General features: G+C 31.2%; 3 protein-coding genes across 5 annotated transcripts; 2 read left to right on the top strand and 1 right to left on the bottom strand.

Moving 5' to 3' along the window:
* The first annotated feature begins 767 nt into the window (after positions 1 to 767).
* LOC107029750 (CRIB domain-containing protein RIC8-like) lies at positions 768 to 2,255 on the top strand. 2 transcript variants are annotated; one of them, XM_027919480.1, is made up of 5 exons: positions 768 to 912; positions 991 to 1,112; positions 1,211 to 1,308; positions 1,380 to 1,479; positions 1,631 to 2,255. In XM_027919480.1, the coding sequence occupies exons 2-5, from the start codon at positions 1,058 to 1,060 to the stop codon at positions 2,041 to 2,043; spliced, it is 666 nt and encodes a 221-aa protein (XP_027775281.1). In that variant the 5' UTR covers positions 768 to 912; positions 991 to 1,057; the 3' UTR covers positions 2,044 to 2,255. The 2 variants fall into 2 exon arrangements, with proteins under 2 accessions (XP_027775281.1, XP_015086685.1); XM_015231199.2 differs by having other exon boundaries at positions 769 to 912; positions 1,208 to 1,308.
* On the bottom strand, positions 2,223 to 3,999 carry LOC107029749 (piriformospora indica-insensitive protein 2). Its single transcript, XM_015231198.2, has one exon. The coding sequence runs from the start codon at positions 3,867 to 3,869 to the stop codon at positions 2,502 to 2,504; it is 1,368 nt and encodes a 455-aa protein (XP_015086684.1). The 5' UTR covers positions 3,870 to 3,999; the 3' UTR covers positions 2,223 to 2,501.
* Positions 4,000 to 12,015: 8,016 nt separating this feature from the next.
* LOC107031688 (glutathione gamma-glutamylcysteinyltransferase 1) lies at positions 12,016 to 17,925 on the top strand. 2 transcript variants are annotated; one of them, XM_015233136.2, is made up of 9 exons: positions 12,016 to 12,268; positions 13,385 to 13,541; positions 14,127 to 14,365; positions 14,528 to 14,691; positions 15,072 to 15,123; positions 15,684 to 15,911; positions 16,073 to 16,582; positions 17,249 to 17,302; positions 17,490 to 17,925. In XM_015233136.2, exons 1-9 carry the CDS (start codon positions 12,194 to 12,196, stop codon positions 17,496 to 17,498), a joined length of 1,488 nt encoding a protein of 495 aa, XP_015088622.1. In that variant the 5' UTR covers positions 12,016 to 12,193; the 3' UTR covers positions 17,499 to 17,925. The 2 variants fall into 2 exon arrangements, with proteins under 2 accessions (XP_015088622.1, XP_015088621.1); XM_015233135.2 differs by having other exon boundaries at positions 12,017 to 12,268; positions 17,249 to 17,925.
* Positions 17,926 to 18,513: the final 588 nt, after the last annotated feature.

Raw genomic sequence — 18,513 nt, 5'->3', positions numbered from 1 at the left:
CAATTACGTGCTGATTTTATGGTGATTAATGATCTGTTACCTTAAATTAAGCTGTTTTAGTAACAACATTAATTGTACCGTTTTTTCCCCATTTTTTTCTCAACAGTTTAAACTTACCATGTATCATTTACCATGTATCACTAGAGTCTAAAGTATCACGGAACAACAAATTTAAGGGATTTTTTGTAAATACTAAATTTGTCGGGACATAATGTAATTATTGAATTACACTATGGGATTCCTTAAATTTTTACAATAAATTAAGGATAAACAGAGTAATTGGTGTAATAGGAAGAACAAGACTCCAAAGTCAAATTTGCGCTAGTGTTTAATTTTTAACAACCCATATTTGTATATATGAGTTTACTTTCGTACTTAAATTATTGATTGTCGAGCGTTTGAAAATAAAATAATCTTGTTTAGATTTAAATAATGAATCTTATAATGTGTTGAGTCAATTTTAATCGTATTCTACAAATATCAAATATTGAATAGAAAAAAAAAACTTAACAATTTTAAGAAAGAAAAATGTGTGACCGTTCAATTTTAGGTGTATAGTGAGGACAAATGAAAAGTCAATAAGAGTAAATGAAACATTTAAAAAAAACTGTCCGTAAACTTTTTTTAATTAACAAATATGAAAGAAAAATATTAATAATAATTAATTTTCGGTTCCTGAATTATCGATATGCTTCTGGTTAACAATGTCTTGCAATTGAGTGCCATTGAATGGATGAAAGGATTGCTTTAACATCGTTTTGCTTTTATCATACTTAGAAAGGATTCAAACCCAAATTATTTTTTTTCTTAAGGGTTTGAGTCCATTTCTTGAATTTATATCTGCATTTTGAGTATCTTTTTCCCTAATACACATCGCAAATTTGCTGAATTTCTTCAATCCTACTGAAGAAGGTTAATTTATATATATATATGTATGTGAATTTTGAGTCATATTATTTGTTTCGTCACCATCGTCTTATTTTGATTCAGATTGGACAAACAAATGCACGATTTTGAGTGAAAGAAAACATCTTCTTTAGTAGCATTTAGAAGAATAATGGCCGCAAAGGTGAAAGGCTTTTTAAAGGCCTTGGGTATTTCTCAGATGTTTGGTGAGAAATTCCGATTGTTATTGTTGTTGTTATTGTTATAATATGACAGCGTTTTCGTTTAATTGATTGATTTAATTAAAAAAAAAATGTGTCAGAAGAGGAAAAAGAAGCAGAAATGCAGATTGGACTTCCTACTGATGTAAAACATGTGGCCCATATTGGATGGGATGGACCATCCATTGAATCTCCCAGCTGGGTAATTGTTATTATTATTATTTTAGGATAATGTTTTTATTGGTAATTTATAAAATAAATGTGATGTGACAGATGAAAGAATTTAAAGAACCAGGGAAATTTCATACAGCCCCTTTGGGTCCTCCACTTGATGCTAATGATCATCCAGATAATAGATCATGTGCTTCTGAAGGTAATTTTCTTTCCAATTTTCATATGACTATATAAATCCACAGTCTGATAATCGTCGATACATACAAATGTAACGTTACAAAATAGAATTATTCAGACATGAGACTAAAGAAATTCAAGTTGATTCTATTTCGACTCTTTCTGGATTGCAGATGCAGATGCGAACCAACAGTACAAGAATGCAAATTCTTCATTACCCGATGATCAACCAGAAATGACAAAGTCATCAAGGCGTCATTCGTCATCAGAAAATGGGAGTGGGGGTAGTAGTTCTCCAAAGAAAGCCAGGAGCACCAGGCGACATAAAGAGTCGTCTGATGGTACAAAAACAAGCCGACATAGCCGGCCTGGATCAGGTGGTGGTGGTTCTGATTCTCCAGCAAGGGACCTTCCGGACATACCTAAAAAGACAAGGCGGAAGAAATCAAAGGAGGATGGTGGAGTGAGCTCATCCCGGACCTCTAAATCCAAAGGCACATCATCCTCACCAATGGATCCTGGACAAGACACAGAATATGACAATTCCATTTCAAGTTCAAGAAACAATGAGATAGATAAAGAGTAGCGACCAAAACAACAACTTAACATGGACTCAAATATCAGTCATTTTTTTTGTGTAGTCAAGTAAACAAAAATGGGCACCTGTTTTGATAATTAGAAACTATGTTTCCTAGTCTTTTTTTTCTTCTTCTTTTTCACTTTGAATCTATCATAGCACTATCATTACCTTGTATCCATATCACATTTGCTTCTTAATAGATTTTTCCATTGATAATATGATTTTTTATCATTTATGCACTCAATAAACAATACACTAGAAAATGCAACATTGCAATTACAAACTATATCAATCTTCGTTAACTTATAATTACACATCTTAGCTTCTTTCTCCTTGTGAACATAAAACAGGAAAAATGCAGAAAGAAAACTCTACTTTCTATCAACAAGTGCTATATCAGAACATAGTCCAAAACTTCCCTATACTTAAAAAGTCATTAGTCAGTGTATGTCCAAGATTGTCTACTAGCACAGGAGAAACAAAATTCCAAGAAAAAACACAACATGGGAAACAGGCACCAGTACCAAAGATGCCCCAGAGAATGGGACAAATTTAGCACTAACAGCTTTATTGCACATTTTCAGTAGCCTCAAGCTAACACTAACATTAGGAATTCTCAAGCCTTGATCAACACAGAGTTGAGGATTGCCTCCCAACTTCAACTTTTCTCCAACTTTGGATACAAATTTTGGAGAAAATGGAAGTCTACCACTCAAATTATTGTTCTCCAAATGTAACTCATTCACATAGTCCAATGCCCCAAACTCTTCGGGCAATGCCCCTTCTAACTTGTTATTATCAAGCCCCAAATAACATATGTTTTTCAAGTACACCCCCATGGAAACAGGAATGTTCCCAATTAGTCCTGTTTTTGATAATCCTAGCCCCACAATACCCTCAAGATTCTCCCATATTTCTGGAATTTCCCCTCCAAGAAAGTTTCCACTTAAGTACACTTCCTTCAAACTAGACATCTCAGCCAAAAACAATGGAACCCCAGAATTGGAAAAGTTATTGTAACTCAAGTCCAAAAACTCCAAACTTTTCAAACCCTTCAAACTTTGAGGGATTTTCCCAGTAAGCTTATTGTAACTCAAGTCAAGTTTCAAAAGTTGAGTCAAGTTCCCTATAGGTTCAAGAACACTACTTTCAAGCTCATTTTGACTCAAATCAAGAATCTTGAGTTTCTTCAATGTCATCAACCCCACTGGAATTTCACCACTAATCTTGTTTCTTGATAAAGTCAGCTGCTCTAAATTAACCAAACCACCAACCCCATATGGGATTTCCCCACAAACACCACTTCCACTCAAAACCAACCTCCTCAAACTCATCAAGTTTCCAACTTTATCACTCACAGAACCAACAAGACCTGGATTCTCCAAGAAAACCACCTCCTCCAAAGAAGAAGGCAAAGATCCAAAATCAATCAAAGAAACCTCATTTTCAGTAAAACATTTGTAGACAAAGATCTTTCTTAGATAAGAAAAAGGGGCAAAAAGGGAAGCATTAAGTGTACTATTAGGAGTACAAGGTGGATTAGGAGCATAATCTGAGACATAACCAAGACTAATCTCAGTTACATGAGGAGTAAATGAGTTTGTAGTGGAAACAAAGTAGTCACAAATAACCCCATGTGGAGAAGAAGAACAGAGATCATCAGGGAAAAGGGAACGCCAAGAAACATCAGAGTTAATGGATTCAAGAACATTGTACACTGCTTCTTGTTCCACAATGTTGAGAGCAGAAGGCTGAGAAACAACAAAGATGATTAAATTAGCATAAAAACACAAATACAGAACAAGAACAGAGAGTTTAGAGAAGAAAGCCATTTTGCCTTAGAAAATTGTGAAGTTTGAGAAATGAGAATGAAACAGTACTGATAAAGAAGGGGTATTTAAGAGGGAGAAAAGCATAAACATGTTTGTCTTGAAAAATGAAAGAGAAAGAAGGAATCAAAAAGACAGTTTTTTTTTTGCAGAGATTTGCTTTACTGTTAACATGCTACGTTCTGTACCCCTTATGGTCAAATGACCGATTTGCCATTCTCTTTTTTTTTTTCGCTTTTTGCCTGTTTGTCCTTTAAAGCTTCTGTGTGTGTTTTATTACACTCTTGTCTTATTTTATGAGACAATTTTTAAATTTCGAGATTTAAATAAATTTATATTTGATAGTAAATTTTGTATTAATTTTTTACACATTTTGAATCATCAACTACTATTATATAAGTAAGTATTTTTTTTAGTAATTTATTACTTTCTTCGTTTCATTTTATGTGATAATATTTCACCGGGCACGAAATTTAAAAAATAATGTAGACTTTAAAATATTTATCGGATTGTCCTTCAAAAAAGAAAACTCACTTTTCTCTCTCATCATAAATGTATTAGAGTATAATCTTTAAAATTAAGTGGGACCAACAAGGCTAAAAAATGAATTGTACCTTTAAATACTTATCATATAAGGAAATGTGACATTTTTTTTGGACGGACCAAAAAAGAAATGGTGTCACATAAAGTGAAACGGTTGGAGTAATATATAAATTGCATCTCAAAGAAATTAAAGATTTCATATGCAAATTTCCAATCAAATTTGAATTGGTTGCTCTCGAAAAATGAAAAGTGTTATATAAATTGGGACAATGAATGTATTAATTACTTGTTCTTCTGTCTCAATTTATATAATATTATTATATTTGAAGACAGATTTAGAAGAAAAAAACGTATAAAATTTATTATATAAAATAAGTCAATGATAAGTTGAGAACATGAGGTTTAATGGTAAAGTTTGAGTAATGACAAAAATATTAAGTGATTTTTCAATTTGTTTTAGTCATGATGATGAAATTACTTGTATATGTTGTTGATGGAGAGGAATAGATTTTTCATAAAATTAATCGATTTGCATGAATATTGATTCGAACATCATGTTTACAAATAAAAAGGTCATAAATCTTCTCATAAAATGATAAAATATGTATTAAAAGATCATAAAAATGTGTCAACGTGCATGAATGTTGATTCGAATATCATGATTATAAATTATCTTTGAATGAGCTAAAAGACAAGCTAACAAATGCAGAACCTAAACAAATAATTTATCAAATAAAATAACTATAAGTCTTTTTTCTTTTCTTTTTTATTAATAAGAAAGTCTATCTATTCTTGGAGATATCCCATATCATCAACTGATGTGGTAGAACGAAAAAAATTTATTTGAGCTTTGAATATTGAAGAATCTTTAATATAAAGAATTTTCTTTCAAACAAAGCCCTATAACATACAGAGGCGGACCCACATGGTGTTCGTTGGGTGTTCGAGCACCCATTAATTTCGTTACAGAATATATATATCTATGTAGAAATTGATAGATATTTGTATAAAATTAACATAAAGCACTCAATGAATAAATGATTTAGTTGGTCCAATGGCTCCTGGATGGGTACTTAAGACTTTTTTAGTGGTGTTGTATACACAAGGTTCGAGTCTCACTGTTAACAGATATTTTTTAAATTTTCACCATATGTTTGGCTATACTATTTGAGAAATATATTTCATTTTTTTAGAAAAATATGATTTATACACATAAGTTTTAAAAATACCAAAACTAACTATAAATTTTTATTACAAGTTAATTGGATCTTTGTTACAACAATAACAAATAATGTCCATGACACTAGAGCAATGTGATGATTTGGAGTGAGTGCGACAAGCATCATTTCGTACATCGCGAAGTAGATAAAACACATGACTTTATTATCTTGAGACGATTGTTCATCATTTTCATCAATAACCATATTATCATTTAACATTCACCGAATATTTCATCACTACTTTGGAATCAACGTAAAAAATTATGTAATACAACGTAAGCAACAACTATAAAGAGTGTTTTGTAAAAGATAAAAGTTTGAGGTAAAATGTTAATTTTATAAAGATTCCAAATAATGAGATTTGGCCAAAATACAAAAAAAAAACTAGTATTTGAGAATTTAGGATATTTGTCAAAAATATTTACTAAATAATGATAAATTTTATGAACAAACACTATTTGCCAAGTTTTTTCCTAAATATTATTTGAAAAATCTATGACCGAACAAGCCCCAAATAAAAAGATAAAAGTATATCTCATAACACTATTGTCTTTTTATTGTTTGGTCTCCAGATGGAAAACACCACTGTGTTTTTGTTCAAGTACTTTTTGGCAGGAAGCAGCAAAGAGAGAGGGGTAAAACAGACATTTTAGTAGAGTAACTTCATTTAGCATGAAGAGTCATGTTAGGGGTCAATACCAATGATCACTCCAACACAGATTACCATTTATAAACACAGCATCCATTCCCATCAATTATTTAGAACCCAAATTTCGAGTTCACTAAAATTCAATAATTTTAGCATAAACATTTTTTATTTTTAATTACTTATTTAATTTTAAATTGATATATTTATTAGGAAAATAAATTATTAGTATAATTAGTTTATTATTTTATTTCTATTCATTAAGAGGTAGGTGAAATTTAAAATTTAAGATTTTTAAGATTTTTTTTTTTAAAGTAATTAATTGAGGGTATGATTGATAAAAAAAATAATTATTTTTTTTTAATTTATCAAAATGACAAATACAAAAAAGAGAGATAAAAACATTTTTAATATGTGTGAAATTTTATAAAAATATTTTTATTGATAATTTGGTTTTAAAAATCGTTATTGTCCATACTTTTGTTCAAAAATAATACCCATGCTTTAAATATTTGATCAAAAAATATCTTTATTGTCATTTTTAGTCTAAAATATCTAATTTGTTAATAGATAGAGAAGAACACGAAATAATTAAACATGTTGTTTCTTTTTGTTTCCTAATAAAAATATTGCAATCCAATATTAATTTTCATATCTAGAAGATTATAATAATCCATCATTGATTTCATTCTGATAATAATAATTTAAAAATGTAATACAATAGAAAATATTCTAATTTTCTTAATATTTTCCTAATTGAAAAGGGACAAGTTTTTATAAGTATAATCATTGATTTTAAAGTTTAAATACAATAATCATTATATTATAAACACAAAGTTTTACTATATTATTTCAAATCACAAAATTATTAATTGTTTCATCTCATTTTATATAACATTCTTTTTTTTTAACGTCAAATCTAAAAGAAAATGTCATCTTATTATAATTAGAAATAGTTAAACTCTAAATATTTTTATTCTTAATAAATATTTTTCAGTCATATAAATAATCAAGTCTTATTTTTAAATCATAAATTTTTTTAAAAAATATTTTTTCTTAAAAATAAAATACCAAATCAAACAGTACTACAACAAAATATATATTTACTATAAAGTTTTTTGTTTTTTTTGGATTTCTCACTCGGCGTCTGATATTCATATTGAAATCCGACTAAATTGAGATTCGCGCTGAAAAATCCCACATTAAGGGGTAAAGCGCTTCCCAACAAAGCGGTTGCATACCCAAGGAGGTCTGAATACAAAATCTCTTGATTAAGGAATGAAAGTACTTATCACTCCACTATAATCATGGGTGGCTCGACAGTGTTAAAAAAAACACGTGTCTTAGGCCCTCAAATTTAAGGAGTCTCATTTTTTTTTTATAATGATAGGTTATAAGTTATTGTTTTTTAACAAATATTTAATATTATTTGTAGGAAAAGTAAACATTTCATGAAAAATGAAGGGGTTATTAGAAGAAATTTGACATATTTTGAGTACTATTTCTTAAGAAAAATAGTAATTTAAAATAAAAATTATATCATAAGGTGAAAATTAGAAAAAATAAATTATATAAAAATATTAACAATTTAAATTTAAAGTCTCGTTTGATTTTTATTTTAAGCCCCTAATACACTTGAATCACTCCACTATAACTTTAATATATTTACGTTAAGTTAAATATAAACAAATAAAAATATATCCGGAGAGTGTTAGGAATGTCATAGTCTGATGCTACTATTGTAAATCTAGAAAATTATAGGTATTAGGTTGTTGCTTTTATTGGTTTAAAAAAAACAAAACAGTGTAGAAAAGGTTGTAAAGAGAGTAAGGTTGCCTGATTAAAACCTGCGGACATTAACGCCGACCACGACATGGCGGCAGCCGCCGACTTGTCGATACTTTGTCCTTTCGACAGCGACGTTTAACTGACTACAAAAAAAATTGTCTGATTTCGAGTAACAGACACGTGGTGGATATCTGTACGTCGAATATCATTGTCATGGAAAAATAAACAGAAGGCATGCGAATTCTATTTTCAGGCATTTTATTCTCCTTACAATTCGCATTTATTTATTTTTTACCCATTTATGTACTAAAAAACCTTTCATTTTAAAGTTTGTTTTACGGTTCCAAAAGGATGGTAACTCGGACAATTTTTTCAGAAAAAAAAAAATATCAGTTTGGAATTTCAGATTTTTTTTTTAAAAAAAAAATGTGATTTGGAATTTTAAATTTTAAAAGAAAAGAGAAAGTTTTAAGCTAGCTTACTAGGGTAATTGGCAGCTAATTTAGTCTTCTAGATCCATAACATAAGAATTCTTTGAAGTAAAACAAAATTTATTATCATAAAATTTTATGAAAAAAATTTATATTTGGTAAAAAAGATTATATTGAAAAAATCTTTAAATTCGACGTGAATAATTGATTTTATCATCAAAGTATTAATAATCTTAAATATGCCTTTTTACTTGATTAACTGAACTTTAAATACATACGCGATCTTGCAACATAAGTGAAATGCATCCTTACATTCTCGTCAAGTTTAAGGGTGTTTTCAACACTTTTCTTATCTTTTTATTAAGAGTCTCATGCTCCTACAAAAGCTTGAGACAACTTGCTATTGATGTGACAGATCAAGAATATATCTAATTTACTTAGTCAAGTAAAAAATTATTTTGAAGGATATCAATAGTTTAAAGATAAAAATATTATTATTGTTGACTCATGTTATAAAACAGTGTATGAAGTTTATAATTGCCTATATTTGATAAAAAAAATTTTTGGGAAAATGTACAAGTACCCTTTCAATCTATGCCCGAAATTTCAGAGACATACTTATACTATATTAAGGTCCTATTACCCCTGAACTTATTTTATAAGTAATTTTCTATCCCTTTTTCGCCTACGTGACATTATCTTAAAGAAAAAGTCAACCAGCATTGGATCCACAAGATAATGCCACGTAGACCGAAAAGGGATAGAAAATTATTAATAAAATAAGTTCAGGAGGTAATAAGACCTTAGTATAGTATAAGTGTGTCTCTAAAATTTCCGACATAAGTTGAGGAAATACTTGTACATTATTTTTTTTTTTTATGTATAGTGTCATTGTGAGTAAGAAGCTTGTAATCCATCTATGTTAACATGTCATTTAGCATGAATTTTTATTAAATAGTACATATATATTCTTTGTGTATATTTACTTTTTTCATTAATAGACTAAGAAAAAAAGTTTAGAATTATTTTTTTAGTTCTAAAAATACCACTTGACTTTATAAAAAAATCTTACTAATTCTCTTAGCCCTCCGACTTCCAATTCAGACCTGACATAAACCATTGTTTACTAAATAGAAGAAAGATTCATTTGAATCGATTGGCAAGAGTAAATATAATAAGTGAGACAAAAGTTTAAAATTAAGTAACATATTTTGGAATTTAAAAATTATCTAAGAATAGAGAAATAACAAATAGAATTATAACACCTGAACGTACGAAATTTAATTAGAGCTAATGAGGTTTGAAGAGCGTGATTGCATATAAACATTCTATAATTAAATTCCAAAAAGTGCAAAAGGAGCATTAAATTCTCTCTAAACTACTCTTCTTCTTCTATAGCTAAATTCTCCTCTTTCTTCTTCTATTACAGGTTATACAAGTTTACACATAGATTTCGAAATTCTGGTAATTTCATTTCGTATTAGTAGTTTCTGTTCTGTAATAGAGTTTAGTTTTGCTAATATAAATCCAAAATTTTTAGATAAAACTGTTCAGTTCGATTTATTTAATTTGAGTTCTGAGTTTGATCATAACAAAAATCAGATTTATGATTTTTATTTATATTCACTAAATATATGTTTGTTTCTCGAAAATGGGATTATATATCAATTTTTTTCTAAAGATATTAGTATTAGTGGGGGCTTAAGCCCTTGGTAAAAGTATATTTCCTCTATATTGAAAGTTGAAGTCAATTGTAGCAGGTTAAGGTCACCACTCACCGCTACTTGCTGACTAGTAACACCAACAATCTACCAAGATTAAACATCTAAAAATATTGCTAGTAAGATTCAAACCCGCACGCCTACTAGTTTTTAAACTCCATAGTAGCTGATTTGTGTTGAAGGGGTTCAACATTAAATATGTAAACATAAAACTATAAAATTGATTATATATATATAATATATTTAATATTTTATATATAAATATTGATTGAGATAAATATTATGATAAAAGTTGTTTTTGATCTGATGTTATTTAGTATGTCCTAATCATTATTTGTGAAATAAATTTGAAAAGAATAATTATAAATAAGTACTTTATCACATATATAAGATAAATTTGGATTTCACTAAGTTCATATTATAAGTAACTTTTAGTCAATTTAAAATTGTGTATCTTTATTAAATTACATTTCAATCTTACTTTTTTTGGCTCAATCAAAAGAACCGCTACTAGCTAGCTAGCTAGTCAAGTAAAAAAAGAACTCGTCAGAAAAAATATGATGCAGTGTGACTTATAGAACATATGAAAGGCACGTCCAGTCGAATACTTGCAACAACTTGCAACACCAATGAAGAAGTAACGAAGTGAAAGTAATAGCCTTTATGTTATGATCACCACATACAATATTTACGCTATTAATATCCCTTACTCTTATGAATTGAAGTCTTTGTATTCTTTATTGTCATAAACTAATAATCAGATTCTATAAAAATGAGAAATCAATTAAAATTGAACTGAATTGAATCACTAGTATATATATATAAAAGTTACGTGTCCAATTAGATTAAAAAAATATGAAAACTACTTGAGATATGGATATGTGGTAATTTTTTTTCTTCACAATTATAATTTCTTTTCTAAAAAAATTGGTGATGTGGCGGAATTATAATTCGCCATGTGTCAAAAATGATTTTGCAAAATTACCGTTAAAAAATAATGGTATGAATGAACCTTTTTTTAACGGTAATGACATAAATGAGCCAAACTTTTAACTTATAGCATAAATGAGCCTTTTCTGAAAGTTCAATGCATATTTGAGCCATAATAATAATAATAATAATAATAACAATAATAATAATAATAATAATAACAATAATAATAGAACTTCTTCTTTAGATAAACTGATCTGTTAATAAAATTTAGTAGTATTTTACAGCTTGAACTATTATGTATTTTGGTTGAGTACTTGAACACATAATAAAAGTTTTGATACTTTCAGGTTACTTTGAAAAAATTATTCAGGGATTCTCTAACACGGTAACATCAACTATTTAAAAAGAATATCAACATGCATTGTGGTGCTGTTGAGGACGATTTCACTCTTAACTTCCATAAAAAAAAATCATCTTGAAAGAGCATCAATCTCGAATAGATACTTCAAACCTCATAAATATAAAAAAAAATCACCTTAAAAGAGCATCAATCTCAAATAAATATTACAATATGCAATGTTTATGTAAAATATATACGTAGAATACAATGTAAAGTGTTGCTTAATTTACTCCAACTCACGTGTCTTAAGTCAAAATTACTTATATAAAATATATACGTAGAATACAATGTAAAGTGTTACTTAATTTACTCCAAACTCACGTGTCTTAAGTCAAAATTACTTATTTAATATTTTAGTTTGCTTTATGACATATAATTAATACAACTAAATTTTAAAAAATTACATATATTTTTTTGAATTTAATTTTTTTTTTAAAATCTTAAAATTAAGAGGCAAGTGGGAGCATATGTTAAAGTGATAAAGAAGCAAAAAGAAACGGTGAAAGTGGAGAAAATCATTGAGAATCCAACAAAAGTTGGATCCTTTGGAAAAGAAAACAAATATAGGGATTTGGCAAGTGGCGTTCCCCCTTTTGATAGATATTGTAGTGTACTATTTATTGGGGAAAATCTGATCGGAGAAAAATGGCGATGGCGGGTTTGTATCGCCGGGTTCTTCCATCTCCTCCGGCTATTGATTTCGCTTCTAATGAAGGAAAGGTAAGTTTTCTCATTTTATTTTTGAAGATTAGGGTTTATGATTGTTTCGTTCTATTTCAATTATCTATTGACTAGCTAGTACTGATTTGTTACTTGGTTTGGTAGGTTGACTTTTAAATCTGTAATTTTTGGTACTATTGAAGTGAAAGCTTCTAAATGCTCAATAATAGGGAACCAATTCCATTGAAAACCTCAAAACTGATTATTACAATGAAAAACTTCACATCAACTAAAGTAAAGGATAACAGAGAAGGGAGATGAGAAGCATTGCGATATGAAGTCGTGATTTTAAATTTTTGACATTGATGTTTGGAAATGATTTTAATTCGTAAATTTTCAAAAGAAACATGATTTAGGGTCAAAATCATGTTTTCAGTTTTTTCTAAATGTTTATATTTTGTAAAAAAGACCTGTCAATTAAATTTTGCAAAAAATAGAAATGACTTATGCTTCCCGTGATTGTTCGTACCATGTGAAAGGATTGTATTAAAGAATAACTAGTTACTACTTTTGTTGACTAGATTTGAAAGTTTGTAATTAATTACAAACATTTATTTATAAAATGAAAATGGAGATATGTGATTTATCAATGTGGTGCATTAGCATACTCTCATATGTTTTTTATTTTTTGAACTATGGTTTGCTCATATTGTAAGATTTATAAGAATTTGAAGAAATTTTGTTGTTTATGAAAAAATATTCAACTTAAGAAATCCAAATTGCATGTCCAAACAAAAGTTCAACTTCATATCAATCTTATTTCATATCGCATGTCCAAACGGGCCTTAAGAAAGGGGGTGAGAAGAACAAAGAACGGGGATGAGGAGATACAGACACAAACAATATTCGCATACTCAAATTGCTCCCGCAGAGCACTATTTATCACCCTGGATCCCAAACATAGCCACCTAAATGGCTTTGAGCTACTTTTGCCTGAGGCTCTTATGCAATTTATCCAATGGCCCATTTGTTATCATAACAACACCAATTCACTGTTCATCGTCCAGAGTTGATGCATTTACTTCCAGATAAAGCGCCGGACAATAGTCCACTTTATTCAGTTATTGCTATTTCTTTTTTTTTTGTACCGATTTCTGCTTGTTTTTGGAACTGCAGCAACTTTTTTTGGAGGCCATCCAGAATGGAACAATGGAAGGATTTTTCAAGTTGATCTCTTATTTTCAGACACAATCTGAGCCAGCATATTGTGGTCTGGCTAGCCTTTCCATGGTCTTGAATGCCCTTTCTATTGATCCAGGAAGAAAATGGAAAGGTAACTCTCCTATAACCTATCATCTACTGAACTTGTGTTCCTATCCTTCCTCGTGATTGTGATCTTCACTTTTTCATGGCCTTATCTCCTGAATTGTTAATAAGGTCTTGGGCTCCTTTTAAGTTTAACGTTTATTGCTTTGATGAAAAGGTCTTTATGTTTGTATTTTCCAATAATTTTTGCCTATCCCCTGCTCATGTTAGTTTACAATATAAGCACAGAGTTGTTGGTGCCTTGTCCCTGAGCGTTGTAAGTTGATATGATTTGTTGTTATGCATTGACATCACTCTCAGATCATCTAGCACCCAACATGAAACCTAGCCACTTTTATATATCAGGGTTATAGCTTTGTTACTATTGTCTACTGATATTCAAGGGTCAAAGGTTGGAAAAAAGGAGTTTAGTGAATTGAGGACAGCTTTTACGTTCTTAGCTTTCATCACCTGAAACTATTTGATGCTGCACATTTTATTCTTTCAAACTTGGTTGTTCATATCCTTGTCCTATTCTGCTTATGTCATTGAGCTCGTTTTTAGTGTGGTACAATGTCACCCTTTTATCTTATCAGCTTCAACAAACTGTCAGGGCCTTGGAGATGGTTCGATGAATCCATGTTGGACTGCTGTGAGCCATTGGAGAAGGTTAAAGCTAAAGGGATCTCCTTCGGGAAAGTGGTATGTTTGGCTCACTGTGCAGGAGCGAAGGTGGAAGCTTTTCGCTCGAATCTTAGCACCATTGATGACTTCCGTAAACATGTCATGGCCTGCACAACTAGTGATGATTGTCATCTGATCTCATCTTATCATCGAGGACTTTTTAAACAGGTAAATATAAACATAGCTTCTCTATGCTCCTGCTTATCATTGTGAAGAAGTATATTGCTGTATTGGGAGTTTGGTCCCTCCTTTTTTTTGTTATGAAGATTTATAGTACCCCTTCTTGACTTATCCTGAAGATTGGAACATCTCTTCTGAATCTTGTGGCAGACAGGTTCAGGCCACTTTTCACCTATTGGTGGTTATCACGCGGAAAAGGATATGGCACTGATTCTAGATGTTGCAAGGTTTAAGTATCCCCCTCACTGGGTTCCTGTCCCTCTCCTTTGGGAAGCCATGAACACAATTGATGAAGCTACAGGATTACATAGGGGGTATATAGTTCCGCATAGCTACACTGTGATATATCTTGATTTTCATTATAAGCTGTTGGCATCCGCCTTACCTTGAATAGCGTCTCATTCATGCTTTTAGCTGTCAACTGATAATTTCTAAGCATTTGCTTAGGAATATAAATATGCAGAGGAAGATGTTTACTATGTGATTTGGTCTTCCCTCTTATAGTAAAGATGAAAATTGGAAAATCAAAGAAATCGATTGCTCAACTGTTTCAGCACTGCTTTTGGTCTTCTTCAAATATAACTATTTTTTCTTTTCCTATTCCTCTTCTGTTCAAATTTAGCGGTCCTTCTTACTCCATCTCATACTTGCAGCATGGATTTCAGTGACTTATGTGCGAACACATAATTTTCAGGTTTATGCTTGTCTCTAAGCTTCATAGAGCTCCTGCACTGCTATATACCCTGGTAAGGCTTAAGTAGCTCGTATTATACCACTTGCTTTTATAAGCAAACTCCTTTGGATAAACTATAACAAGCAACTTCTATACAATTCGAAATCTGAATCTCTCATAAGCTATTTTCCTCCTGTTTAGCTGAATAATGTTTTCAATAGTGGCTAAATGTAATGCAATTTTGGTAAGACAAGGATGTAGTCAAGCTCCTATTACTGCCTGCTAGTCCATTTGCTAGTTGATCCTTTTCAGTATATCAGCTTGGTCAGATTGTTGTAAACAACTTCTTTAACCTATTTTATTACATGCTAGAACATAATGATGCCATCTTTGTCAAATACTTGGGAATTGGTCCTAGTGACAGGAGATTAGCTTGAACTTTTGCTTCAGAACCATGACGTCATTGCAATATTTATGGATTTTGACAATAGTGTCCTTTAGACCTAACTAATATGTACTTTGTTATGTGATATGTTCTATTATAAAGGGGGAAGAATGTACTTTGTCAAAATACTCTTGAATTTTCTCCTTTCTGTGACTAGACATGCATTCTGAATAGTGGTGCTCTTACAGAGTTGTAAACATGAGAGTTGGGTCTCTATCTCAAAGCATTTGATGGATGATCTTCCCGTCTTCTTAAGTTCTGAAAATGTGAAGGACGTGAAAGATGTTCTCTCTACTCTTCTTTCAAATCTACCTCCCAATTTTGCTGATTTCATAAAGTGGGTAGCTGAAGTTCGAAGGCAAGAGGAGAATGGTCAAAAGCTAAGTGAAGAGGAGAAAGGAAGGCTAGCTATCAAGGTTAGGTATCTGGATAATTTTAGTAAATTGAAAAAAAAAAGATAGGCTTCAGAAATGGTCATATTCTTTTGCATATTCCAATCTCCAGTTTTAATCGGATAACGGTTGCAGGATAGGTCATTATTTATGAGTTCAGTAAGCACTCTTACCTTACTCTGCAGGAAGAGGTATTGAAACAAGTACAGGACACTCCTCTTTATAAGCACGTCACAAGCATTTTACTTTCAGAAGATTCTGTCTGTCAGTTAAAAGCAGAAACGGAAAGCAGTTTGACCAATGTTGCTGCGAGCATTTGTTGCCAAGGAGCAGACATTTTTGCTGGAAGGTCTGGTTTGTCGGATAGGTTTTGCTGTCGCCAAACATGTGTCAGATGCTACAGAGCTACGGGAGACAATCCTGCTACAGTGGTGTCTGGGACAGTTGTAAATGGGAATGGGAATGGGGAGCAGGGGGTCGATGTTCTGGTCCCTACATCTCAAGCAAAGACTAGCTGCTGTTCTTCGGGGCAAAATGGTTGCTCACCAATGCACCCTGGAAGCAACGATGTGCTGACAGCACTGTTGCTGGCATTACCTCCACAAACATGGTCTCACATAAAAGATATGAAAGTCTTGCAGGAGATAGAGAACCTTGTCTCAGCAGAAAACCTGCCGCCTTTGTTGCAAGAAGAGGTACACCATTGTACATTATCTCCATCATATTTGAATTTCTGTTTTAAGATCCCTATTTATTATTGTCTTGGGAAGCCCAGAAAAGAAGGTTGCAGTAGGTTAACGGTTAGCAGAAAGCTAGTCAATTTTATGATTAATCTTAACAATAGATTATTGTAATGAAAGAATCCAAATGGTGAGGATTTTGTACGATGACCACAACTAGCTTAGGTTTGAGACTTTTGATTTTGTTGTCATTTTAGTTGGAAATTTACCTGAGCACTTAGAAAGGCCTTCATTCCTATAATAGAGCTTTCTACCTCCTTTTTTAATTCGTAGGTACTTACTATGGGTCTTATTGCTTTTTTCCTTTATAAGATAAATGTTAAATATCTGTTTCACTTCACTGTGTACGTTATGAAAGTAAACTCTCCCCTTGAAGCAGGTTATCATGTTACTAGGGGCTTAACTGATAATTCATTTCTAGTCGAACTGAAGGAACATGCGACTGATAATCTCATACATAGTAGTGAAACCTAAGGCGGCGCATAATTCTGTCTTCTGCATGTTATTCAGCCGTTTAATGAGATTCATGTCTTATGCTATGCATCTTTGATCAATTGACTAAGTTCAATGTGTAATGGAATGGTGTAATAGATTTCTGAATATTCTTCGGGGTATCTGCAGATTTTGCACCTGCGAGGGCAGTTCCTCCTGTTAAAGAGATGCAAGGATAACAAGGTAGAAGAAGATTTAGCTGCACCTCCCTTTTAGTTTGCGTTCCTAGGCTATTATGAATACATTGTTCTGATGTGAGATTCAGATCAAATCACTGTAATTTTTTCAGACTTAAAATTCACCAAAGCACCATTGATATCATAAGCTGCAAAACAAAATGCAGATGTCCTACTTCCTTTCATTTTTATAGGTTTGGTAAAATCAAGAACCACAAGGCGCGTCGAGTCCCATGGAGCTGGAAATCTCTTTGTGGAGATCCATTTGGTCAAGCAGCTATTTGGCATAAAATGCATGCTATGAAGAATGAGACAAAGTCCAGTTAAGAAACGCTGCTGTGAAGCTTTTATGCCCTTCGAGCTATCGGATTTACAACGTACTTGACCAGGACTACATTGTATGTGCCACATCTTCTAGCTATGGTAGTTTTCTGTCAAGGGCTGAAGGTAATGTTCATAAATTATGTTGACACTCTCATTTCTCTTTTGAAACAGTATATAGCACAAGTTGCTGTTCATTTTCCCTTTTGTCTATGTAATTTTAGGATTTATTTGCCATGTATGTTGGTGTAATCATCATATCATATGATATATTAAAAGTGGGAAGTTCCAACCTTCAAAGTTCGATTATCATATTCCCCCTCCACTCAATAAAAAATTATAAAACATCTGATTAATTGAATATTAAATAAAAAGCATATCATATTATAGTAAATGTTCAAAGTGGGAAAGTATTACATCCAAAATTGAAAGACTAAAATGTGTTGCTAGACATTTTTATCCATTTTTTAAAGACCGAATTAGTTGATTCGATATTTAATTATATCATATTGTATAGCTTTTATCATCAATAATCAAAAAAAGATAAAATCCAGTACTCCAATAATTTTCCTACAGTAATAAACAGATACCAAAACCAGAAGACACTCACAAATTTGGAGGAATGAGAAATCGAGTTACGAGCCGATACAGTTGTATATAAAATAATAAATAAATGATTATATTATAATGTATAGGCGGTAAAAAGGATTTATTTGTATTGATTTGATATGGACGGTTGATACTATTGAAATATTCATTAGAAATTTGACTCGAGACGTGAAGGACCAATCAAATGAAGACACATAAATTAATTTATATTTGGACATGGAGGGTTTGAAAAGTTGAAAAATCATTAGTAGTACGCATTGAAAAAACATCACTAATAATATATTCGAT

This window comes from Solanum pennellii, chromosome 9 (genome assembly GCF_001406875.1).
Source record: "Solanum pennellii chromosome 9, SPENNV200".
In the NCBI taxonomy this organism is placed as follows: domain Eukaryota; kingdom Viridiplantae; phylum Streptophyta; class Magnoliopsida; order Solanales; family Solanaceae; genus Solanum; species Solanum pennellii.
This window is presented reverse-complemented; position numbering and strand designations above follow the sequence as displayed.